This window comes from Cricetulus griseus, chromosome 10 (genome assembly GCF_003668045.3).
Source record: "Cricetulus griseus strain 17A/GY chromosome 10, alternate assembly CriGri-PICRH-1.0, whole genome shotgun sequence".
Taxonomy (NCBI): domain Eukaryota; kingdom Metazoa; phylum Chordata; class Mammalia; order Rodentia; family Cricetidae; genus Cricetulus; species Cricetulus griseus.
This window is the reverse complement of record NC_048603.1, coordinates 12,706,857-12,733,859: the sequence shown is the minus strand read 5'-3', so window position 1 is coordinate 12,733,859 and position 27,003 is coordinate 12,706,857. Positions and strand designations below refer to the sequence as shown.

The window sequence follows — 27,003 nt, the reverse complement described above, 5'->3', positions numbered from 1 at the left end:
CCACTACTGTCATCATTGCTCGGGTCTTATTTAGGCAGGCAGTTGATGAGACTCACTGAATGGGGTTCTCTGACATTTCTAAGAGATGAAATTTCACAGAAAACTCCCATTCCTGTGGTTCTTGTAATCTTACGTCTCCTTTTCCACAATGATCTCTGGGCCTTAGGTGCAAGAATTGTGTTGTAGAGGTATCCGCTGGGACTGGGCCCTGCACGGTCCTCTGTTCTTTGCATTTCAATTAGTTGTGGTTTTCTGTAATGGCCTGCGCTGCCAAGAGGTTCCTTTGGCAATGGGTGAGAACTACACTTATCTGTGGACAAAAGGGTAACTATCTAGACTCTAGTGAGGGATAATGCTGACTTAGCTAAATGATGGTTGTCGGTTCTTCTCTAAGATCCATGATTTCACTGTCCCTGGATAGTTGGGTAGGTTTCCAGTACCAGACACGGTTTCCTTCTTACTCAGCAGAACTTGTGACCAATTGGAGGTCTGTTGGTTTCCGCCATGTGTATCACCCTTGCCTCCTTAGGATAATTGTGGTTTGCTGGTAATTGTTATTCATGGGTGTCACAGCTGGGTAGGGACTCTTGGCTGCTTCCCTCCCTTGCTTGGCATCTTCTGGAACCCTGAGGTGTCTCCTCAGAAAGGAGGCTTTCCCATCAGATCCGTGTCAGGTCCTCAGGGCCCTCTGTGGCTGAAGTAACTGGAGTCTGCAGCAGTGGGGCTGACCTCCCACCACTGGGGGCAGCCGAGGGCAGCAGCAATAGATCTTAGTATAGTTCATAGTAGTTCAAAAGGAGGCTTCTCATTTCAGGTGTGGGCTTTTGTTGGCTAGTCTATGACTCTTGGGGGTCAGGCAGCATTGTCAGTCCAGATAGGAAGATTTCATTCAAACGAAATATGTATGTCTGTATCAGACTTTTGTGTATTACATGTAATTCAGGTAGACAGATAGCAGTAATAATCCCTTGTAACTTTTTCACACATCCTTCCTTTGGTTTCCCTCCCCTTTCCTTCCGTGTTCATCTAATTCAATTCCCCCTCTTATTTTTCTCTGTTTCCGCCTTCAGATCTCTCCTATAACTTGTTCTTCCCCTGCACTGGCCACCCCACCCTGGCTGTGGTCCTTTTACTCCCCATGTTTCTGTAGTTAACAGCTCTGGTGGTTGGGTTGAACACAGATACTCATCCATGTTCTTTAGGTGTTCCAACACAATGGAGTATAGGGCTTCACGGTGTCCCCTATACATGCTGAATTTCTCTGATGTCTATTGCAGTGTTTCCCTGTTCCTTTCTAATTCTGTTAATTTGGATCAATTTGGTTAATTGGGTCAAGGGTCTGTCAATCTTATGTTTCTCAAAGAAACTGCTCTAGCTTAGTGGATTCTTTGTGTTGTTTTCTTTGCTTAACTAATTTTGGCTCTGATTATTATTATATTTTGCCTTCTAGTGGGTTTGGGTTGTTTTTGTTTTTCCAAAACTTTGAGTTGCATCATTAAGTCACTGATTTGTGCGGTACCTGGTTTTATAATGTAAGCACTTAGAACTATACATTTTCCTCAGGATAGTTTTTAATGTGTTTCAGAGATTTAGTTGTTTTTAATTTTCATTTACTTCCAGTAATTTTTTATTTCTTTCTTGATTTATTTTTGACACATTCATCATTCAGTAATATGTTATTTTATCTTCATGAATTTGTGTACTTACTAGAGATTTCTTTCAATTTTGTCTTATTTCATTGTGGTCAGATAGGACACACAGAGTGTGTGTAATCAAATTCTGAATTTCTTACAATTTGCTTTATGTTCCTGGTTATGGTTGATTTTAGAGCAGCTTCCATGTGATGCTGAATAAAATATATCTTGTGTTTGGGTAGAGTATTCTAGCTTTCTGTTAAGTTCACTTGATGTGTGATATCATTTAATTTCGATGTTTCTATGTTTACTTTTTGTCCAGATAACCTGTCTATTGCATAAAGGGGGTAGGTATCAAAATCACCTACTATTAATGGCTTAGTGTTAATCTGTGTCTTTATTCCAGTAGTACAATTTTTAAAAATGAAACCAGGCACTATAAAGTTTGGTGCATATAATTTTAGGATAGCAATGTCTTCTTGGTCAATTTGTTACCTTGATTAGAATGAAGTGTTCTTCACCTCTCCCGATGAGTTTGAGTTTGATGCCGATTTTGTCAGATATCAGAGTAGTGACTCCTGCTTGGTTTTCGGTCCCATGGGATCCTTTTGTCCATCCTTTTCCTTTAAGGCCTGTCTGTGAAGTTAAGATGTGTTTCTTGTAGACAACAAAGAGTTAGGTACATGTTGTTTCTTTCAGTCAGCCTGTGTCTTTTGACTGGACAATTTGGATTATATATATATATATATATATATATATATATATATATATATATATATGTTGTTATCGAGATGCACGTGTCAGTTGCACCCTCGTTCTTCCCTAACACAGTGGTAAGTGGAGAAGAGGGCATCAAGAGGCCCGTGGTGTGAAGACAGCACATAGCTACATCAATTCACGTCCCTTATTTTATTCGGTAGCTCCTTGCATAGTGTCTGGCATAAACTAATCATTTAGTGAGTGTTGTCTGCATCCATAAAAATAACGAATTAGTTTTAATAGTTATTTTCCCATCTGTACACAAATTGGAATTTTCTGGTCTGAATTAATTTTTATGGTAAATTACAGCTTCCTCAAGTTTGTCTATGAATAGTGAATGTGGTGTCATTATTTTCGTCGAGTAAGTATTGTGCTGACAGCCGACTTTTAGAAAAAGCTACTATTTGTAACGTTTTCCAGTTTCTGTAGTCTAAATGTGCTCGTGATTTCAAGCTAATCCATGTTACTTCATGGAATGAAGTCCCATGGGGAGTTGGGAGTTCTTGTAACTTGCTTAATGGTAGTGAAACTGTTTGGTACCCCAGTTAAAGATTTCAATAGAAGACATACTTTAAAAAGATCAGAAACTCTTTGAGGCCATGCTATCAACTAAAACGGTGAATTGAAAGCAAATCTTTGTAGCTCAGTGAGGACGTAGTTATTCTGTGTGAAGTCCACACTAGTGTGGTGATCAGCTAACTGTCCTTCCGTTTTCATTCAGACTCCCAGATTTGCTATTATTATTATTATTATTATTATTATTATTATTATTATTGTTATTATATAATAAGTTAACTGTGGTGCCAGCCTCCAGCTGTTCCCAGACTTTGTTCCTTAAAAGAACTAATAATGTGTTAGACAAAGTCTGGGAACAGCTTCTTCTTCTTCTTCTTCTTCTTCTTCTTCTTCTTCTTCTTCTTCTTCTTCTTCTTCTTCTTCTTCTTCTTCTTCTTCTTCTTCCTCTTCTTCCTCTTCTTCTTTTCTAAATAATTCTTGAGAAGGGTCTCCTGCAGTCCAGGTTGGACTCAAACTCCAAAGGTAGCAAGGCTGGCCTTGACTTTCTGACCCTCCTTTCACCATCTCCCAAGTGCTGGGGTTCTAGGGATGAGTTGTCCCCTCAGCTTTAAGTGGTTTCTTAATACAAGTTGCTTCTGGAGTCTTTTCCATTAAGGACACTTTCTGTCTGTCTCCACCAAACTGCACTGTGACTCTTCCTGTGTTTGTTTCAAGCCATCACCTCGAATATGTATTAGTTCCAGATCTTCTTCATAGAGGTAAATAACAGTGGCTAGACAGCTGCCTTGCAAATTCATTTGTTTCATTCTTAGCCATCACGAAAAGCTGTTATTATTTAATGTCTTGAATGTGGCTTATTTCAAAGACCGGTAATCTTTAGAGTCCTCTAACAGATTATCATTGTAATCGAAATAGCAACTTGTTTAAAAGAGAGAAGTTGAAATGCAGATTTTATTTGTCGGGCTTGGGCTTGAGAATTTAGCTCAGGAGAAGATGATCTGCCTAACAAGCGTCCTTGGTTTGCTTCCTGGCCACACTCTTTCATTTATTTTCAAAGTACCTTCCACTTAACAGAGGCCTGCAAGTATCTCCAGTTCTCACAAGCCATCTCAAAGCCTTGGTTATCATTTGGACATAATTTGATTTTTAAACTACTGATTGATGCATTTGAATATATTTTTATTTAACATCTATTCAGACCCATCATAGAAAATGAAACTTGAACCATAGAACTTGTTTATTAAAAACCAGAGTGAGACAATGCTTTTTAAAAAATACTTATTAATTACAAAACAAAATTGATAAATATATTGACATTATTGATGAGTAACTTATTTGGGAATTTAATTGATGAAACATAAATCTTGGTTTTATAATATTAAAAACCTCATTGTATTTCCTTCAGGATTACAAGTGACTTCAAGATAGGCATTTAGATCTTAGTAGTCTATGATTTATATGATCTTACTAGAAGATAATAGAAGATAGAGTCTTTGCTCCCAACAATAATGGTGAATTTAATAGTGAATGAAGGAATGTGTATCCCATCCAGTGAAAGAACAGGAATCACGACCATCATAAACACTTATAATGCTGTGTGATACAAACTATACAAATAATACAACTGATTTAATGGAACATTAAGCAAAACATTTAAATGATATTTTGCAAAAAACTTCCTTATTTCAGTGAAAAACACCAGGTTGGAGGCAGTGATAGGTCATTGTGTATTTCATAAGCTTATTTCTGCCCTGTTGTTGATTCCCAGGCAGAAAGGCTTTCTGTGATTGTCTGTGTTGTTCTAAGTTGTTTAAATATGAAAAAATATCCCCAAATGTGGAGTCTGTGTGAGAGTCAGGGTGAGCATATGTTCGTACTCACTGGAAATGTGTGATTGCCTTGCATTTCACAATACTCCTTGCTTCCTTTCTTGCTTTTTACATTTCCCAGTTAATCAAAAAAGAGTTTTGAGATGAGGGAGAATGTTTTCTGGTCACGCAGCAATAATGTCCTTAGATTACTGGATTCTGAGAAAATATTTCAGTTACAAACTAAGCACGAGATAGGTGGTGCCCTGGCTGGGAGAGGAGGAGAGGCGCATTGCTGTCTAATGGGTGCAGAGTTGAAGCTTATAAGAAGTTTTCAAATTCTATTTGGGAACAATTTGAATATAGTTAATATTACTGAAGTGTCATTTAAAAGCAGTCAGTTTGGTTCAATTTGTTGGATTTTTTAAAAACTGAAACAGAAATCAAGTATATCTTGTATTTTTGTGGAAATACTTTTTATTGATGTACATTTGTTGTATTAGGTACTTTTGCTCTATTTACTCCTCTATCTGTCTGTCTATCTATCTATCTATCTATCTATCTATCTATCTATCTATCTATCTATGATCTGTCTATCATCTATCTATCTATCTATCTATCATGTGTCTGTCTATCTATCATCTATCTATCTATCTATCATGTGTCTGTCTATCTATCATCTATCAATCTATCTATCTATCATCTATCTATCTATCTATCTATCTATCTATCTGTCTATCATCTATGTATCTATCATCTATGTATGTATGTATGTATGTGTCTATCTATCTATCTATCTATCTATCTATCTATCTATCTATCTATCTATCCATCTATCTATCCATCCTATCTTGTTTCTCTCCCTCCCTCCTGCCTGCCTTTTCATGGCCTCCCCACTGCATTAGTATCTGTTTCATCCCTCTCCTGATTCTATTTCTATTCAAGACCCCGTCACTAAATCTAGAGTCAGTGTAGGAGAGAATGCATGCAGTCATTTTCTTTCTGAATCTGGCTTATTCCACAGCATAGAAGTCTACTGCATTTGTTTTCCTGCACACATCATGGTCATTATTCTTTTTTTTTTTTTATTTGTAAGGATTTCTCTGTATTTTTTTGGGGCCTGTCCTGGAACTCGCTCTGTAGACCAGGCTGGCCTCGAACTCACAGAGATCTGCCTGCCTCTGCCTCCCAAGTGCTGGGATTAAAGGCGTGCGCCACCAATGCCCGGCCCCATGGTCATTATTCTCTTGGTGACTAGAATGCAGTTGTGTCTATGTACTGTCTCTTCTTGGTCTATTCATCTCTTGATGGATGCCTAGGTTGGATATATCACTTAGCTGTTTTGAATAGTACAAAAATAAATGTAGATGTAAAAATAAAAGAATCAAACATATCATTACAGATTATGATGAATGAATAGGATTTATTGAAACTAGTAGTGTTCTTAGCTTTGTATTAGCCATTAGTGGCTACTTAAAAGAAATAAACCTCTTTAAATAAGCACGGAATATAGTTGGTGGTAGACTATTGCCCTAATAGTAACAGTTAATATACTGGAAATCTAGTATATAACATGCATTTTGTGAATTATTTTTATTTGAAAAAAACAATATAAGAAATACTATCATTTTATTTTTATCCTTTGCTTGTTATGGAAACCGAGTTCTATAGTTATGTACCTTGCTAAAGAGTTTGCTTTCCTATTTTGGAGATACTCTTTAAAATTGGCTAACTCCAAAATTCATTTTCTGTTTACTACATCATGCTTCTAAATAAGCAAAAATAACTACAAAATACAAGCAAACAACTATCATTTCGATATGGGTTTTTCTGTCAATGTAATCTTATTATAATCATGCTTATAAAATTAAAAGAAAGAATGAATTATAAATTAAAAGAAAGGATGAATTTATTTTGTAGTAGCATTTAGTCTTGATTTCATTTTAACTTCAAAAGTATAACCAGGTAATTTTTTTGTTGGCTTGAATTTTCTCTCCTTTTGTTTGTCTTTCATTCTGAGGGAGACTTATTTCTGTTTCCTGTGTTATTGTGCAGGTGATGTGGGTGTGTAATTTGTGCCGAAAACAACAAGAAATCCTCACTAAGTCAGGAGCCTGGTTTTACAATAGTGGCTCTCACACGCCACAGCAGCCGGGTCCCAAGGCTCCCCGAGGGCTTCGGAACGAGGAGGCTCCGCAGGAGAAGAAAGCAAAACTGCACGAGCAGACCCACTTCCAAGGACCCTCAGGTGACTTACCTGTCCCTTCAGTGGAGAAAGCTCGGTCTCACGGGCTCACGAGACAGGATTCTATTAAGAATGGGTCCGGAGTGAAGCACCACATTGCTGGTGACATACCTTCAGACAGGTAAACATTCTGTGTAATTGTAGGTAAAATCGTTGTTTGTTTGTGGAGCAGTGTGCATGGTGTGTCATGGTACACACATTTGTGGAGGAGTGTGCATGGGGTATCATGGTACACAGGTTTGTTTGTGTAGGAGTGTGTCATGGTGTGTCACGGTACACAGGTTTGTTTGTGTAGGAGTGTGTCATGGTGTGTCACGGTACACAGGTTTGTTTGTGTAGGAGTGTGTCATGGTGTGTCACGGTACACAGGTTTGTTTGTGGAGCAGTGTACATGGTGTGTCACGGTACACAGTTTGTTTGTGTAGGAGTGTACATGGTGTGTCACGGTACACAGGTTTGTTTGTGTAGGAGTGTACATGGTGTGTCACAGTACACGTGTGAAGCTCAGAGGAGTACTTGGTGGAATTGGTTCTCGCCATCATCAAGTTTTTTGTGGGTCCGGAGATGGAACTCGGGTCCTTAGGCGTGTGTGGCGTTTGTCTGCTGAGCCATCTTGCTCACCCAAATGTAGTGCTCAGAATATTCATTCCAAGCAAAAATGAACATATATGAAAATTTTAAGCCACAGTGAGTTACCTACATTGTATATTTCTTGATTCCCTCCCTCCCTCTCTTTTGTAAGGCTATATGTGATGTTCAGGATTTGACCTATGACATATTTAAAGTATTTTATGTTTGATATGGGCAAGATTATACGACAGATTTCCAAGAATAAAGAAATGAATTTTCATGAGACAGCTTTTGTGCTGTCGTTGCACATTTCCACCTTCCCATGGGGGCATCGGTTTTCCACTGTGGTCTTTCTTGAGTAAAGGCAGAGGCTGTTTCTTCCTGTGTTTTATAGGCATTTATATATTTTCTTTGGTGAACAGTATGCTTTTTTTTTTTTTTTACATTTTTATCCTAAATTGTAAAAGTGCTTTATATGTCTTTTTTAGCCTATGCATCACAAGTGTTTTCTTTCTAAATTTCTTGAAATATAATTTGGTGATATCCAGGGCTCACCATGTAGCTCAGGCTGGCCTGGAGCTTTTTATGTAGTCAAGGCTATCCTTATTCTCCCGCTGCAGCCTCCAGTGCTGTCCTTGCCACGACACCCATCTTACCGGCCTTTTGATGAACATGATCCTTATTTTAATGGTGGCTGATTTGCTGTTATTAGCACTGCCTAAGAAAATCATTGATTCTGAGAAGTCATTGCCCATCCTAGAGTCAAAATGTTTTCCTCCATTTCTCTTGGAGGCTTTCTATCTCTGTAGCCTGCATCAAAGACGAGACCTGCTCTTGAGTATTTCCTTTTGTGGTAATGGGAGCTGAACACAGTTCCTCGTGCTCATCCAGGAGCCATCTTCAAGTCCGTTCTCTAAACTTCCAGAAGTTCTATGCTTTCACATTTTACAGTTATACCCTTGATCCATTTTTGATGAATTTTTTTATGATTAGAAAAGAAAAGCTCCCAATGTGTATTTCTTTGAATGTATGAAAATTCGATTGTTACACCACCATTTGTTACAAAGGTGACTCTTCCTTAACTGACTCCCTTTGTTTTCTGTCCAGAATTAGCCATCAGCTTTGAGTAGGCCTCCACGTCAACTTTTCTTCTCCCTCACCGATCTGCCTTTGTGCCTGACAGACCACGTTGTTATGGTCGCTGACATTTAATGTGTCCTCGAACTACATAGAATTAGGCTTCTAACTGTGTTATTTTTAAAGCTTTTATGGTAATTTGCAGTTTCTATTTCAATTTTAGGATCATGTAATAAGTAAAATTTAGACTAATTTCCCCTCAATTGCATGACATTAGAAAAGTGCCTGCTATTTATAAACAGTAGAAATACTATAGAATTGGATTTTTATTTTTATTAATCTTTAGTTTTTAATTGAGAAATTTACTTAATTTAAATTTCAAGTAATTATTGATGAGGTAAGGTCTTAAAACTACTTTGTAATTTGTTTCCTAGCACTTTTGCTTTTTAACATCTCATTTTCCCCACCTTTCTTTTGATACATTATATATATGTATATATATTATATTCTGGAATGGGTAAATCAAGCTGTTTAGCAGATGAGTTATATCACTTGTCTTATTTGCCCAGTGAGAAGATTAGCTACTCAGTGATTTTCAAATGTGCAATATCTTTTTTACTAATGGTAGCTATCATGATGTACAACAGTGCCCTTTCGTTATTACCTATTACTTGTACATATTAATGTTTTTCAGTGTGGTGGATACATGTATGCAAACAGCATGTACTTCTCTCTTTTATACTTTCCTTTTGTGGTTAAGAAGCTCATCTGGAAGAGCGCTTGAGACCTGGAGTATTATTTTCTCTTTGTCTGTGGTAGAGTCTTGCTTTTTATGTCATCGTAAAGCTTACAATAATGGTCTTTTGATTACAGCAAGCTCTTTTGAAATGATACAATATGTTATGATCACAAAGACTAGAAGGAGGACTAAGGAGAAGCATGTTTATGAAACACTCTATGTCTGTATTCTATTCTTTCCCAATTTTGAATTTTAGGGACCCATTAAAGATATGAATGGGTGATGTGCATCATGCTTCCGTATTAGGGCGATTTTATTTTGTTTCCCTATTTTTCGGCAGTGGTGTTTTATATTTACTGTTGTTTTTCTCTTTACTCATTAAGGACAATTTCAGAACTGCCTTTAGCATCTCTTACAGAGCCTTTCTCCTTATATCTGAGAATGTCTTTATTTTTCTAAATTACAGCTTTGCCAGATAGTTTTTTTGTTGTTGTTGTTGGCGGTTTTTCTATTCAACACTATAAAATCTTATAGCTCTCCCATGCAGTAAGTTTGCTGATGAGAAGTTTGCAATCAGGTGACATGTTAACGAATTGCTTTTTCCTCTTTCTGTCTTTCATGATTGAGAGCATGGTTATAACATATCTTGGGGTAGATGTATTTGAGTTGAATTCAGTTAATTGACCTTTGATTTTTCCTGTTCCTGTATGCTTTTTTTTTGGGGGGGGGTTAAATTTTCTGTTGTTTTTAGGGTAATGCTAATAGACAAGCTAACATAAAAGGAGGAAATCTCATGGAGCCTCAACCCCAGTCAAAGAACTATGGAAACTAAGGAAGGTTGAAAGCAGGTGTTAAGTCTTCCCAAGGGATCAATTGGGAAGATTGGTTATCCAATGCCAAACAGTCAGTCCTTAAGTCACAGCATAAGTTACTTTAGACAGACTGAATGAGCAGGTTGTATTTCTATGTTTAGGTTGTATGTATGTATGTATGTATGTATGTATGTATGTTTATGCTCACACACATACACATAATATATGTGTAGCAACAGTTAAGGGATTAGAGGCTGTGAGTTTGAGAGAGAGCAAGGGGCCTCCTGGGAAGAGTTGGAGGAAAGGGGGAAATAATGTCATTATATTACAATTTCAAAAAGTTAAAAAATATGTATAATAAGTTATAAAAATCAGTTTTACCAATAGCAGACAATCTATTCCTTTAGAACAATGAACTTAAATCTCTTTCTTACACGTGGAGGTCGAGAACAGAAGTCAGATATTTGCCCCAGCTGTCCTCCGCCCTGCTTTCTGAGGCCAAGTCTGGTCCTTGGTGATGGCCCAGGCTGGCCTGTGAGCTCTGGGGTCTACTTGTCCCTGCCTCTCATGCTATGGCTACAGACCACGCCTGGCTTTTCTGCTTGAGTGATGATGGAGATCTAAGCTAAGTCAGCATGCTTGTGTGTAGGCATTCTACCTCCTCAGCCCCTGATTTAAATATCTTCAATGCTGTGTGTGTGTGTGTGTGGGGGGGTGTGGTGTGGTGTGTGTGTGTGGGGGGGGGGTGTGTGTGCGCGCGCGCGTGCGCGCGCGCATATGTATCCGATTCCTCTGCTCACCGGAACTAATTTTCAAATTTCCTTCACTTAACTGACCTAAGAAGATAATTGAAACACATCCCAGGGCTTTCTTAGGTTACTCTGGCATCCTGCATAGGTTGGTATTTGTTCTGTATTTTAAGTATTTTATTAAGGATTGAATTAAAATGAACTGAGTTGCGCTTAGAGTGTCTCCACTCAAAGTTCCTGGCATGATTTTTATCCCGAGTAGGATTCGGGTACAGCGAACACAGTTCTCAAGCAAAGTATAACTGGCAATACCCATCTTGCCCCCACTTTTATGGCACTGAGAATCGTCTTCCTAAAGATGGGCTGCAGCATCCTTGGATAAAGTGCTGTGTGGTGGGAAGGGTTGGGGAGCAGTGCATGCGTTTGACCCCTCTCCCCACTTGCAGTTCAGTCCTGACTCCGTCTTTAGCACGGATGCAGAAACGAGGTCTCGGGGAGACTTTGGACACTACAGGTTAAGTGCATGTGAGTACAGGCAGGGAGTAGAAAGCAACCCGTGCCCTTTCCACAGTGTTGTGTTGTTGTAAAATATGAAGTTTCACTGCTTATTTTTTTTCCCCGATAGCGAAAATATCCTAAAATAAGTGTTTCATCAGCTAGGTACTAAAAAAAACGTATGGTTGATAACTATGTGACCGGTGTAAGATTTTGTCAGCACTTGCTGGCCACTAGAGGGCTCACAGACACTGAACAGACGTTTAAAAAGAACACCATTGACTTTTAAACAACGATAACAAAAAAGAATTTTTTAAGAAAGCCCCTGAAGTTGGGATGAGGTGGCCGATGGGTTAAGACAGCCCCTAAAGTTAAAGTAACACAGATGTTACTCTGTGAAACATGGCTTTTCTTAAGGATTTAAATGCTTGCTGGTTTTCTCCCCATTTTTATTACCGGATATCAATTTGCCAACACAATGGGTTTATTATATGTGTACTTACATTGTATTAACCCCTTAGCCTGTCTTGCTCTTTAATACTGATTTCAATCCCAAGGTGTGTGTGTGTGTGTGTGTGTGTGTGTGTGTGTGTGTGTGTGTGTGTGTGCGCGCGCACACACACACACACACATGCATGCATGCAAACTCTGAACTATTGGCTCCCTATCCCATAACTAGTGATATTTAAAATAGTATTTTGAGTGAATGTTTTTCTATACCAAAATCCTGAGATTTTCTTCATAAAGCAAGGAAGACTCCAGCAAGACAAACAAGTCTAACGATGCAGAAACTGTGCTCAGAAGTTGGTACTGCACTCCCTGAGTGGTTCCCGAAAGTCTGAGCTGTGAAGACACAGCTGGTCCAGGGTAACACATAGTCCCATGTGGACATGTTATTAGCATTGAGATACAGCATGCACAAAAGCTCTGCTGTTTGAAAATAGAAAAATGTCCGGCTTCCTTAGTGGGCAGATATAGAAGTATTTTAGGATGGATATAGAAGTATTTAGGGTTTGAAAATTGCCATGCCATGATTGATCTTGCCAGTGAACCATAAAAACTGCCCCACCTAAAAAGGGTGTTTATATTTCAGAGAAGAGTACAACTCCCTAGCCTACTTATACCTTAAAATTTTATGTTAAGTCTTGCTCCCAGTGTTAAATCTACTTCAATTTTGAGATCGTAAAAAGTTTGTTCATTTTCTTCATAGGCCGGCTAAAAATTGAAGTAATATGCAAAACATAAGAACAAAGATATAATGAAAATATTTTTGTGTGTAGGCCTAAAGAGTATTAAAATATTTTATCAGTGAGCGTTAAAGGTTACATCTTTCAAAGTGACTAAGTATTATCGCTGTTGATATGACAGTGATAGAATTATTATGATGGGACCTAGAGAGATGGCTCAGCAGTTAAGAGCATTTGCTGTTCTTCCAGAAGACCTGGTGTGCAGGGGACACTATCCTCTTCTGGCCTTCATGGTTCACGGTCATACATGCAAACAAAATGTGTACTTCATTTTGCTTGGGCCAATTTTTAGGATAAACTGAAATTCCCATAATTCCAACCATTTGGTTAAAAGAATGCATAAATATAGTTGAAAACTTTTTATAGGCATTGGCAATTTACTCTATATAAAATATGTGCCAGACTCTTTTTTTGACCAACATTTACTAGGATTCTTTTTTTTTGGCGGGGGGGGGGGCAGGGGGGGAAGGAAAGGGTTTATTTCATCTTACAGTTTACAGCCCATCAGGCAGGAAAATGATCCTTAGAACCCATGGTGTATAGAACCAACTTCCAAAGTTGTCTTCTCACCTCCACATGTAAGCCATGGTGCCCACAAACAAATTAACACAAAAATTAAATATTTTTATATTTAATACATTTTAAGTACTTGTCATTAAATATGAAGACTAGAGTTCAGATTCCTCAGAACCCTGTAAGAACCAAGTGGGCATAGCAACCAACTATAATTCCTTACTAGGAGTCTTACTTCATAATTCTTTAGCCAATAAAATATAATACGACTTTTGATCTTTACCAACCTGCCTGTCAAAAATGAGATAGCATTATATACTTTACTAATTTTTCTATCATGATTGAGTAAAGTTGAACATTTCTGCATGCATTTTAAAAATATTTAAATTTTTTTGAACTGTTTGTTCTTACCTTTTTTTTCTATTGAGTTGCTGATATTTAACACAATGTTGTTTTTTTTTTTAACAATCTCTACTTATATTGTGGAAAAGAAACTTTTGTAGGATAGATTATGTTTTGGTTTTTATTCTTTATAACAAAAGACACAAATTTAGTGGCTCCAAACAACTTCATTTTTTTTTTTTATCTCACAGTTTGTGTGGGTCAAAGTCAAGGTGTAGGTTGACCAGGCCCTCTGCTTAGATCTCACCAGGCTGAACTCTAGATTCTGACAAGGGTTGTAATCTCATCTGACGCTCAAGGGTCTCTTCTACCAGGCTCTCAGCAGAAGTCATTGTCATGCCGTTATGTGACGGGTTGACAGCTGTCAGAGAGTGTCTGTCCCCAGCTGTGCTGGTACCACAGAGCCTCACAGTTTGTTTTATTTCAAAGCATAATCAGTGCTGCTTGACATGACCAACTAACTTCCCTGGGATAATCTCTCTTGTTTACTTTAGAGCCATCTTCGGGCGGGGCCAGTAATCGAATCTGCAAAATCACCTCCCCTTGTTATATTATCAAGGGCGTGATGTCATGTTATTCTTAGCCCTTGCCCACACTCTAGGGGAAGGAAGGACGAGGCAGGTCTTGTAGGTGAGGGACAGTGTTTGAGGCTTAGATCGCAAATTGTCCCCATTCCCAGTCTGTTACTAGTGTTTGATTTTGTTTATACTATTATTTTCCTAACACGTACGTGTCATAATGGGTTATCATTTTTTTTCTTTCATGTCTTTTGAGCTTTTGCTTGGGAAATGGCGATATAATTTACTTGCCACAAATTAATCTTTTAAAAAAGTATGCAACTCAGTGATTTTTAACATATCTTTGAGCTCATACAACTATTATTGTTGTCTAAGTTGAGAATATTTTGATAGCCTCAGAAACAACCCCAAGCTAATTAGCTAATGTTCCCTATTGTCTTGGCTCCTCACTGCTCTAGGGACCATTAATCTGTTTCATGTTCTGTGTTTTTGCCTGTTATGAACATACTGTAAAAATGGAATCATGAAATATGTGGCTTTTTATTTCTGACTTTATAATTTAGCATACTGTTTTCTAGAGTTTATTCACTATATAACCAAATCCAGCAATTCATTCATTCATTTTTTTTTTGAGCTGTGTTGATGAGAGACCTTTATTCTTGGATTCTACATGTTTAAAAAATGTATCTTTAAACATTTGAAATAATAAATGAAAGAAATGTTATTTTTAACATACGTATTCGCCAGTGTGTACTGTGACCACCACCTGCCTATCAGGGCAAAACACTGGCTCTGTGTAAAACTACCAGACTGAGCTTCGTACCTTGGACAGTACCACAGACTCTTTCTTGAATTTGGTCTTATGCAGGGGACATTCGCCCTTCACGCAACAAGGCAGTTTATCCTCAGTCACACACTGCGCAGGGTCCTGTGTCCTGAGTGTGTGTGTAACACTGCTGTGCCATGAACCATGAGTAATGCAATCATTCATTTTTTTCTTTTTCTTTTTCTTTGAATTACAAACACGATTGAATTACATGACAATCCCAGTTCCCTTCTCCCTCCCTTCCTCCCCTACCACCCCCTCCAACTAAAACCCTACCTATCCCATACCCTTTCTTCTAATCTACACCTGACTCAACCTTTCTGCTCCCTCATGACCTCTGCATCCTTCCTCTTCTTCCCTTCTCATTCTCGTAGCTCCCTCCCCCCTCTTCCCATGCTCTCAATTTGCTCAGGGGATCTTGGCCCTTTCCCCTTCTCCAGGGGACAATGTTTGTCTCTTTTAGGGTCCTCCTTGTTTACTAGTTTCTCTGGCAGTGTGGATTGTAGGCTGGTAATCCCTTACTCTATGTCTAAAATCCACATATAAGTGAGTACATATCATGTTTGTCTTTTTGTGACTGGGTTACCTCGCTCAGAATGGTTTCTTCGAGTTCCACCCATTTTCCTGTAAATTTCAAGATTCCATTGTTTTTTTTTTTTCTGCTGAGTAGTACTCCATTGTGTAAATGTACCACTTTTTCTCTATCCATTCTTCGATTGAGGGGCATCCAGGCTGCTTCCAGTTTCTGGCTATTACAAAGAGTGCTGCTACATTCATTCTTATGGCCAAGTAGTGATTCATTGTATGGGCATACATACCAGTCACCTTGAAAGGCATTGCAGCTGCCGAGGTTGTCCTCGTCCCCCTGCCCCTATGATGAGTGGTGCAGCTGTGAACCCTGTCTGTGAGGACATATGTTTTCAGTTCTGGTCACATGTAGTTACATCTCAGTGGGTGTAAATTAGTCTTGTTGCCTTTCTCTAATGTTGAACTTTTTAAATGCTTATTGGCTATTTATGTGTATTCTTTGGATGATTTTAGTTAAGTACTTTATTAAAGTAATTAAAAACCACTCTTTACACAAACTAAAATATTCCAAGATTTTTTCTAAATACAATGATTTTGTGAAATTATAAACCAGTGACTTATCTGAAATTTCAAACAGTGTGGCAGTAGGCAAAGATCCAGCCCTTAAAATACGATGATCTCACTGTCATTCTTTTTATTGAGTGACTCGTTTTTCCTTCTTTTGGCTTCAGATATCATATTTATAACATTGAATTATTATATCCTAGGGTATATTTATAACATTCTCTTCAGTTCTATTAATCAATCAACAAACATAATGTCTAGTTATTTAAGAAGCTAGTTTTTTGGGGTGTGTGAAATTTTATTTAGGAAGTACATTATATTGGAATAGAAATTGTAACTTAAATGCTTTTATAGTTGAGAGAAAGAGGGAGGAAAAATTAAAGAGCCAATGTTCTTTGCAATGAATTTCATAGCTCTGAAAGAAAACATTAACTAAAGAGTGGAGTCAGACTTCGACGATCCCCCATGGGAGGTCTCACTCTCTCTGAGGAGTGGATGGGGGCGGGCAGGACCGGGAAATGGTGAGGGGATTGGGAGGAGTGGGAGGAGATGGAACTGGGATTGGTATATAAAATAAGGTTGTTTTTAATTTAAATAAAAAGTAATAAAAAGTGGAGTCATTAAAAAAAAAAAAAGATGTGTATGGCTATTTCCAAAGCACACATGGATCTTCTGTGGAAGACTCTGCGATACCCAGGCACTAAATTTAACAAAGACAAGGTAAAAGCATAGTGATGAGTTTCATGAGTCAATTTGGCAGAATATTTATCTCTCAGCTCATAGTTGTGCATAAGACAATTTTCCCATATTACCACACGTTGGAGAGGACGTGAAGAAGCTAGTTATTAAAGTAGCTCAGATATGAGCTATTAGATATTCAAAGGTTAGACATTAAATAAAACTCGGCAGCATAAGCTTTGGTAATATATTTAAGTCCATAGATATTCAACTAACTTCTTCAAATTCATATTGAAGGATGTAGTGAGTGAACTAGGAAGACCCTAAGGAACGGGTAACGTTATATTTACAGCAATAACACCTTGCCAGTCGTGTACTTTGAATGTTTTAGTATTCAGATGAAACTGAAAAGAAAAACAGCAGCTAAAATAGAATTGAAAGGTGAGAGAGCCTTTCCCTGTAAATATAGATTGTAGGTTTTTTGTCAGTAAACCTGTATTTATCATATTTGCCACCAGGTGGCAGGAGTGCACCCTGAAAAATGATTTTGCAACTCAGCTCTTCCAGCCAAACTCATTGCCATGATGATTTAAGAGTTCAGACTAGAAAATGGATTACATTTGCACCTAAGATCGTGAAAAACAAAACCACTGCCTTTTCATATCCCAAACTGGCACTTATCCCTACATATGTGCCTCCAGTTCTGAGATTGTCCTGTACCAGGTTTGTATTTAAAATTGCAAGTTTTGTAATTGCTTTTAATTTTGAAAATACTGCAGCATTAACCTCTTCATTGCCAAGTGTTTAGTTCTCTCTCCCTCCCCACCAATTACTGGTTTTCTGTCATTCCCTAACCAAGCAGGGGGGACTGTCAGTTACTTTGCACCCTAAGTGTAAGTACTGAAATCTCACTCTAATCTTTTTCCTGTTGACTTTCCTGTTTTGTTTGTTTGTGATTTTGGTCAATGTTTCTTGTATCCTACCCTTCGTTTTTATAAATATTGTCGCCGGGTTTGTCTGGGCATTAGCTTATATTATTTCCTTCCCAGACTCCTGCTGTCCAGTGAATTTGTGCGTTGAACTTTGTTTTTAGAATCACACCATCTAAGTAAAGCTACGGCAAAGTCATTTTGATGCTTCTCAATTTGTATTTCAAGTTAAAAATATTTTGGTTGAAGTATAATTGCATAATCTCTCCCCAATCATTTCCTCCCTCCAGTTTGTCCCACTGCACCCCCTCAGCTGTGCCCTCTGGAAACCATGGCCTCTTTTTCTTTAGTTACACATACACACACACACACACACACACACACACACACACACACACACACACACACACGCACACATGCACGCTAAATATAAATACAAAATCCATTTGGTGTTCCCTGTATGTACTTAAAGTTTTAATCCTTGGCTTTTAAACAGGCAGGATTCCTCCCTGAGACTGCTTATTTTAGTTGGGGAAGACAAATACCCAGTGTACTGAGAACTGTGGGCCTGGGCTCTGCGTGTACAGAACTTTAGGTGGCGCCTGTTACTTAACTGTGAGTGTTACAGCCAGAGGTTCGCATTTCTCAGGGGCTGGTTACGGAGAGGAATTAAGATCCGGGAGGAAGAAAATGGAAGTCTAAGGCCTGGGAGAAGGTAACAACTTTAAATAGAGAGCTGGAAAAGGCCTTCCTTCCTTAACACCTGCAGGAGGTCAAGGAGGAGGCCTGGTGGCTGTCTCTGTGGGGAGGATGTGCTCTGATGTGTCTGTCTAAATCTATTTTCTTTTTCATTTAAAGCCCAGTTCAGATGTCCCTACTTAAACAAAATCTGCCTGTATCCGGCAGGAATTATATTTTTTGCTTATAAAGGATAGTTTTTAATTAATTCATTTCTTATTACGTGAGAGTTCCTCACATGCTCATGTTTTGATGAAATCTTCAGCTCCTCTCTTAGTCTCCTACCACTTCCCCTCCCAACTTCCTGTGTCCTTTAAAAAATAAAAAGAAACTGGAGTCTGCTTAGTGCTGTCTTGATGTTGATGGGTTTACACCGTCTCCTGGAACATGGGAAAATTTCTGAAGAAAACCAACTCTCTCCTGGAGCCGGCATCCAGGAGCTCCTTAACCGGGGTGGGGCTTCATGCGTCCCTCTCCTATTCACACTGGGGTTTTGGCTGGACTTGGGGATGCTGTCACAGCTGCTGTTAGCTCCTGTGTTAGATTCTTTCTGCCCCCCCCTGCGGTGATGGCTGAGCCAGTGGGGAGCCAGGGCCGCGCTTTTATGAAAGTATTTAACAGCGCCTTGCCTTCAGTGGGCTTGCCAGTGTTTCCGTTATACGGTTTTGCAGAACACTGGACCATTTAAGGACAGTCCCCTTCATACGTTTGTGTTAATACCTTGTTGAGGTTTTAGGAAGGACAGGCCCTCATTCATTATCAGTTAGTTTCATAGAATGAATTGAAATAAATGTGTCACTATAAAAACTAATGGATTTCCAAGTTTTTTTTAGCATACTCTTTTTGTTTATTATTATTTTTATTATTTGTTCATTGTTTTTGAGGTGAGGTCTTGTTGTGTGTCCCGGACTGGCCTTGTATTTGCAGTTCTCCTGCTCTGCTTCAAGAATGCTGGGGTTGCAGTCATACATCACCATCCCTGGCTTTTCCATACGTTTTGTGTGTTACAATTATCCTTTATTTGTCAAAATTGAATTTATTCAAAGATTACAGTGATTCTCTGTCTCTTAGTAATGTCCAGAAAACCATTGAACAGCACACCTAGCACATGTTAATGTAAGTATTAAAGTTGCAGTCTTTATAAACATTGAACAACACACCTAATCTCACAGAGATTGGTAAGCCTCTCTGTTTGGGTTTGTCATATTTTTTTTTATTTGAATTAGAAACAAGATTATTTTACATGACAGTCCCAGTTCCCTCTCCCACCCGTCCTCCCCTACCACCCCCTCCCCCCAACTAAAACCCTACCTATCACATATCCTTTCTGCTCCCCCTGGATGGTGAGGCCTTCCATAGGGTGTCATCAGAGTCTATCACATCCTTTGGGATAGGGCCTAGGCCCACCCCTGTGTGTCTTGGCTCAGGGAGTATTCCTCTATGTGGAATGGGCTCCCAAAGTCCACACCTATGCTAGGGATAAGTACTGAACTACTACAGGAGATCCCGTAGATTTCTGAGGTTTCCTCACTGAGACCCACATTCCTGGGGTCTGGATCAGTCCCATGCTGGTTTCCCAGCTATCAGTCTGGGGAGCAAGAGTTCAGGTCAGCTGTTTCTGTGGGTTTTACCAGCCTTGTCTGGACCCCATTGCTCACCACTCCTCTTTCTCTGCAACTGGATTCTAGTTCAGTTCAGTGATTAGTTGTGGGTGTCTGCTTCTACTTCCACCAGCTGCTGGATGAGGGCTATAGGATGGCATATAAGTTAGTCATCAATCTCATTATCAGGGGAGGGCATTTAAGGTAGCCTCTCCTCTGTTGCTTAGATTGTTAGCTGGTGTCATCTTTGTAGATCTCCAGACATTTCCCTAGTGCCTGATTTCTCTGTAAACCTAAAATGTCTCCCTCTATTATGATATCTCCATTCTTGTTATCATCTATTCTTCCCCTGACTCAACCTTTCTGCTCCCTCATGTCCTCCACACCCCTCCTCTTCCCTTCTCATTCTCCTAGCTCCCTCCCCCCTCTTCCGGTGCTCCCAATTTGCTCAGGAGATCTTGACCCTTTCCCCTTCTCCAGGGGACCATGTATATCTCTCTTAGGGTTCTCTTTGTTTATTAGCTTCTCTGGCACTGTGGATTGTAGGCTGGTAATCCTTACTCTATGTCTAAAATCCTCATAGGAGTGAGTACATACCATGTTTGTCTTTTTGTGATTGGGTTATCTCGCCCAGAATGGTTTCTTCTAGTTCCATCCATTTTCCTGCAAATTTCAAGATTCAATTGTTTTGTTTTGTTTTGTTTTCTGCTGAGTAGTACTCCATTGTGTAAATGTACCACATTTTCTCTATCTATTTTCAGTTGAGGGGCATCTAGGCTGCTTCCATGTTCTGGCTATTACAAATAGTGCTGCTATGAACATGGTTGAACAGATGTCCTTGTTGTAGGAATGTGCTTCTTTTGGGTATATGCCTAAGAGTGGAATTGCTGGATCTTGTGGTAGACTGATTCCCATTTTCCTGAGGAGTCACCATACTGATTTCCACAGTGGCTGTCTGAGTTTGCACTCCCACCAGCAGTGGAGGAGTGTTCCCCTTTCTCCACATCCTCTCCAGCATAAACTGTCAGGTTTGTCATATTTTAGTATCACTTTAACGAATTTGATTGACTGTCTTCCATTTTCCCTGTTCTCATAGCTGTACTTATTTTGGGTTGGCCTGGCTTGTAATTGTTGTGCTGTAATATAATAATGACAAGGGGACTGACAGTCTCATTCCTGATGTCACCCTGAGTGCTGGTTAAGAGTCTCGCTGCTTTATGGTGAGGACTGAGGTTCAGGTTCCAGCACCCAGGTTGGAGCTCATTAATGGCTTCTACTCCAGCACCAAGGGTCCCACTGCCTCTCTTGGCTTCTTGAGCACCTGGGTGCACACACATATGCATAAACACACATATGCATAAGAGCAGTGCTTTTAAAAAGTATTCTTGTGCGGACCATGCCTTATACAGTTTTTGTCATCTTTTTAGAGGTTTCTGTGTGATATCTGATAAAACCTGCACAGTAGTTGTTAGACTTACTGAAAGTTACCAGTGAAACTGCACTGTGGCAAATATCGGGTCCATGACTGTGTCCTCAGCTTCCTCGTCAGTGGGTCACAGCTGTATGCGGGGTTATGTGACATGTATGGAGGCTTGTGAAGAAGTAGGTAACAATAAAAGGTTTGTAAACACTCGGTAACTAAAATTTAATTCAAAATGTCACGTATAATGACTCCAGGGTATTTCCGGCAGCAGTCACAAATGTCGTATTGTGTAACCTCACTGTAGCCTTGGGTTCTGAACATCCAACATGTGCACTGTGCACGCGTGTGATGTCATGTTACATGCCACCAACAGACACTGCCTGAAGTGCCCTGGCTCACACTCAAGGCTGTGCGATGCTGTGAGCTGCAGTGATTTTACTGTGCAGACAAAGTTTCTGCTCTTACAGAAACATAACGACTTAATACATAAATAAAGACTTTTAATATTTTCCTAACCTTTTCCCTTATTGTATAAGGATCAAGTGAATTTATTTATTTATTTTTTGGATTCTATTGTGTGAGAATGCTTGCTTTTAAAAATTCCTGTTTGAGTTACTGACTTGACTTTTAGTTTTCAAAGCATTAAATGAATTTTAGTTTGTCATTAGGACAAACCTTATAACAATTTCTGAAATGGTCCTAAATATTTCTACCTTTCTGCGAAACATACTTCTGTTGAAGTGGGGTATTCTTAGCACTGATGAATTAACTCTGAAAAACATTGTGGATAGTCTGTGCCTCAGAGTATCAACTACTCAGTCAAGACTTAACTCTTTATGCAAACACAAATAGACAAGACATTTCACTAGTATGCGATTCTGCCTTCATCTGTATCAAATATTAGTTACATATTCCTGAGAATATTTTAAAAATAAGCATATGCTTGCTTATTAATAAGTGATTTGTGTATGTATCTTATGTACCTGTATACCTAGGTAGTATACAGATTTCTTTGGCAAAATGGAAAAGTTTTAAGAAGTCCTGACATGAGTTATTCTGTGATTTCAGGTAGGGATGCTGGATTATAGCTCCAGCTGGACTAACAGCTTGCATTTCATTCTGTGGTAGATGGTACAGATCTATACATCCCGGTGTTGGCATCTTGTGATGACGTATGTCCCCTGTGTTACACAAGAGATGTTACTGATGTGATTAAAGTCACAGGCATTGATTATTCTCAGTTATCTACGTGGGTGGTGAAGTCTTGGGGATCTCAAAGTGGTGAATCTTCCTTTAAACGCCTGCAGGAAAGAGATTAGGTGGAAGGAAGAAGAGAAATCCAAGCAGCAAGGCAATATTTATATCTGAAGATGGAGGACGGGGCTTTGAGTCAGTGGACCCGACAACCGTGGATATTGTCTTCAATCTATGCCCAACAAATGGTGATGCAGGCCTTACAACCACAGCTTTAGTGAACGATATGGGAACCCATTGCTAAAATCTCCAAAAGCAACTTAGCTGGAACTTTCTTCTGAACCATTGGACTGTGTCATTTCACCTCTGTGTTTGTGGCTATTTACTGTAGCAACAGTAGAAAACTAAAGCAGACCCTAATGTGTTTCTGTTTTAGTCACCATTTCTTTAGTCATGGCAGTCAAGGCTATGTTTAAAGGCCTCACGATTATAGTGAACCAATGGACTCCTGTGCTTAGACATGCCTCCTTATGATCTGTACAAGACTCCTCTGTGGTCTCCATCTGTAGGTAGTGATTAATATGTCACAGGGTATGTATGCTTCATTTCATTAGTTCCCTTAAAAACTCTTGTAATCTTACTCCTATCAAGAGTACTGAAGCTTTATGATTTCTGTTATTGCATTTCATATTCATTACTTAATATTTCATATGAAGACTTGTTGGTAGTGTGGCAGATATGAGGTGGTGCTTGGTTTTAGTCATTTACTTGTGTGTCTCAGTGGTTATGGTGTTCACTTGTGTGTGGAAGACCAGAGGTTGGTATCACAGTGTCTTTCTTGTTATTTATTTGTCTGTTTTTATGCACAGAGTCGTGCTAGTGTCCATGGATGCCAGAAGAGTGCATTGAATCATTTGGACCAGGTGGTTGTGAGCCACCCAGTCTGGGGACTGGGAACCAAATTTTTGTCCTCTGGAATGGCAGCGTACTTTCTTAACCCCGAGCAGTCTTTTATACTACTACTGCATTGTTTTTTGAGACAGGGGCTCTCACCTCGCTTAGTGAGATTGGCTAGATTGGCTGGCTAATGAATTCCAGGGATCAGCTGGTGCCCCGTTCTCTACCTCAGTGTTTGGGGTTTCAGGCAGACACTGTATACACCTGTCATTTGATGTAGGCGCTGGGGACCTTAACTGTAACTCAGGACTTCAAGCTGGACTAACAGACACTTTACCTCGGAACAGTCTCCCTGTACCAGCAATGTGCTTGGAATCTTTACTTTGTTAGTTATATTACATCCCAGCATCTCTCCTTATACACTGTAGCTATTTGAATTACTGTTGCTATGAATTTGCCTAATTGGAAAAGAAAGAGCTTCCCAGTACTTCTGTCTATTGCTTCTTTGTTGTCTGCATTTTTATTTTGATATAGTCAAATTCATTTTCTTTTTAACCTTTTGTTTCTTTGGCCATGGTTGAGAAGTCATTCTTCATTGACATTCCAAAACATCGCATAGTTTCCACTGTTTGCTTTCTAAATGTTATTTTTAAATTGAATTAGAATATAGTTGGACCATTATCCCCTTTTCTTCCCTTCAACTCCTTCATCTCCCTCTCTCCAACCCTCCTCACTCCCTCTCAAACTTATGGCTTTTTTGGTCTTTAATTATTATTGGTACACACACAAACATACAAATACGTCTCGCTGAGTCCATTAATTATTGCTTATGAGTATATGATTTCAGGGCTGGCCACTTTATATTGGATAACCAATTAGGGGGCTCATCTTTGGGAAAGACACATTTCCATCTTCTTAGCAGTCATTAATTGCCTATATATTAATTGCCTATAGTTTCTTTGCCCGTGCCCCCCCCCTCCCCGTCATTAGCATGTCTATTGATGGTGCCTTTGTCAGGTCTTGTTTAGGCAGCCACATGGTTGAGGTATCATGGCTGTGGCTTTCCTGTCAGTTCTAAGAGACACAAACTGACAGCAGACTTTCTGGATATCCGACTCTTAGCGATCTTTCTACCCCCTCTCCCGCTGTTCCCTGAGCCTTGGGCGTGTGAATTATGTTGCAGGTGCATCTGCTGGAGTTGATCTCTGCATTGTGATCATTTACGGTTTTCTGTGATGGTCTCCATTTGATGGAAAGAGAAGCTTCTTGGGGTGTGTGTGTGAGGGCTCCACTTATCTGTGGGTATGAGCACAAGTTTAGAAGAAACTTAGGAGTTATGCTGCTCTAGTAAAGTGGTGGAATAGGTTCTAAGCTTCATGACCTTCATGACCTTCATGACCTTCATGAGCTCCAGGCCAGGTTTCCAGTGGGAGCCGTGATTTCCATCCTGTGATGGGCGGGCTGTTGATTCCCACCAAGACAGGAGTCCTGCTATTGTCCCTTTAGGGATGGGTATCTCATCAGACTGGTCATTGTCCTGGTTCATAAGACCCACAGCTGGGTAGGGCTCCTACCTGGGCAGTTTGTGCAGCACCTTCTGGACCTAGCTAGACTCCAGCCTCTGCCCTTCTTCTCGTAACTGTACACGAAACAGTCTTTCTGTACCCTAGATACGGAACATTCCCATTCTGTCTGCTTAGGGCATGCACACCTCCTACAGCTATGTGTAATTCTTAAAGTATGTGACTGGGGAGGGAATATTTAAGCACTTGCAAAAAAGTTACTAGACTTCAGATTTTCAAGGTAAATAGTATGACGAGCTGAACAATGTGAATAATATAATTTGAATTCCAATTTCATATTCTTTCTTTAATTAAGAGCAAAGACTAAAACCAAAACCCCACCTACTACCATTCCCTTTGCCCTAGTGCTCTTTGGTGTGGGGCCCTGTCGTGGAGTGTGGCTCCTCTACAGTGCTCGTGGGTGTGGGGCCCTGTCGTGGAGTGTGGCTCCTCCACAGTGCTCTTGGGTGTGGGGCCCTGTTGTGGAGTGTGGCTCCTCCACAGTGCTCTTGGGTGTGGGGCCCTGTCGTGGAGTGTGGCTCCTCCACAGTGCTCTTGGGTGTGGGGCCCTGTCGTGGAGTGTGGCTCCTCTACAGTGCTCCTGGGTGTGGGGCCCTGTCGTGGAGTGTGGCTCCTCCACAGTGCTCTTGGGTGTGGGGCCCTGTCGTGGAGTGTGGCTCCTCCACAGTGCTCTTGGGTGTGGGGCCCTGTCGTGGAGTGTGGCTCCTCCACAGTGCTCTTGGGTGTGGGGCCCTGTCGTGGAGTGTGGCTCCTCCACAGTGCTCTTGGGTGTGGGGCCCTGTCCTGAGTGTGGCTCCTCCACAGTGCTCCTGGGTGTGGGGCCCTGTCCTGGAGTGTGGCTCCTCCACAGTGCTCTTGGGTGTGGGGCCCTGTCCTGAGTGTGGCTCCTCCACAGTGCTCCTGGGTGTGGGGCCCTGTCCTGAGTGTGGCTCCTCCACAGTGCTCCTGGGTGTGGGGCCTGTCCTGAGTGTGGCTCCTCCACAGTGCTCCTGGGTGTGGGGCCCTGTCGTGGAGTGTGGCTCCTCTACAGTGCTCCTGGGTGTGGGGCCTGTCCTGAGTGTGGCTCCTCTACAGTGCTCCTGGGTGTGGGGCCTGTCCTGAGTGTGGCTCCTCCACAGTGCTCCTGGGTGTGGGGCCTGTCCTGAGTGTGGCTCCTCTACAGTGCTCCTGGGTGTGGGGCCTGTCCTGAGTGTGGCTCCTCTACAGTGCTCTTGGGTGTGGGGCCCTGTCCTGGAGTGTGGCTCCTCCACCTGGATGACCTCTCCACGGAAGATGCTAACGGTGGTCAATAACTCCTCCCTGCTCCTCACTGTTGGATCTTCACTGCAGCTCAGAGTGTCTGACGGTTACAGCCCTGTCCTGTCCGGAAGACAAGCTCCATTCTGGTCTCCCTGGGCTCAGTCTCTTAATCTTTCTGCTTCCTCTTCCAAGATGGTCCCTCCAGCCTTGAGGGGAGGGAGTGTGACGTGTATGTTTCACTGTGGCTGAGCACTCAACGGACATGAATTCTCTGCACTCTTACCAGCTGTGGGTTTCTGCGTTACCCACAATCCACTGAGTTCAGAGAGCAGTTTGTGCTGTGTCTGCTTAGCAAAGGAATACCAGTAGATTCACCTGTAGGGCCTATAAATTCCCAGAAATGGGTTCTTGACTAGAATTACCTCAGCAAGCATGTGTTTCCTCCCATGGAGTGGTCTTTCAACCTAATTAGAAAGTGCTTGGTTACCCTCATCTCTAGTGCATCCATGGGCACACCTGGCCATGCTGGTCGCTATTGTGGTTCACAGGGTTTACAGCTGGCTAAGCCTGTTGATGAGCCCTGCTCCCGACTATCAATCTGCGGAAGCGTCTCCAGTGCTATGAGAGTGAGCCAGCAGGGCGGGAGCTTTCTGGTTACCACTGATGCAGTCTCCATGTCCTGTGACCAGTGTTTTAATTCTGTGTGGTCACTTTTAACA

At 40.5% G+C, this 27,003-nt stretch overlaps 1 protein-coding gene across 19 annotated transcripts in view; it reads left to right on the top strand.

Moving 5' to 3' along the window:
- LOC100752044 (regulating synaptic membrane exocytosis protein 2) overlaps nt 1-27,003 on the top strand; it is a 390,889-nt gene that overhangs the window by 93,805 nt on the left and 270,081 nt on the right. For all 19 annotated transcript variants that reach the window (XM_035449594.1, XM_027431481.2, XM_027431480.2 and 16 more), the window contains one exon: nt 6,773-7,083. In XM_035449594.1, the coding sequence (XP_035305485.1) occupies nt 6,773-7,083 (311 nt within the window). The remainder of the gene's footprint in view (nt 1-6,772; nt 7,084-27,003) is intronic.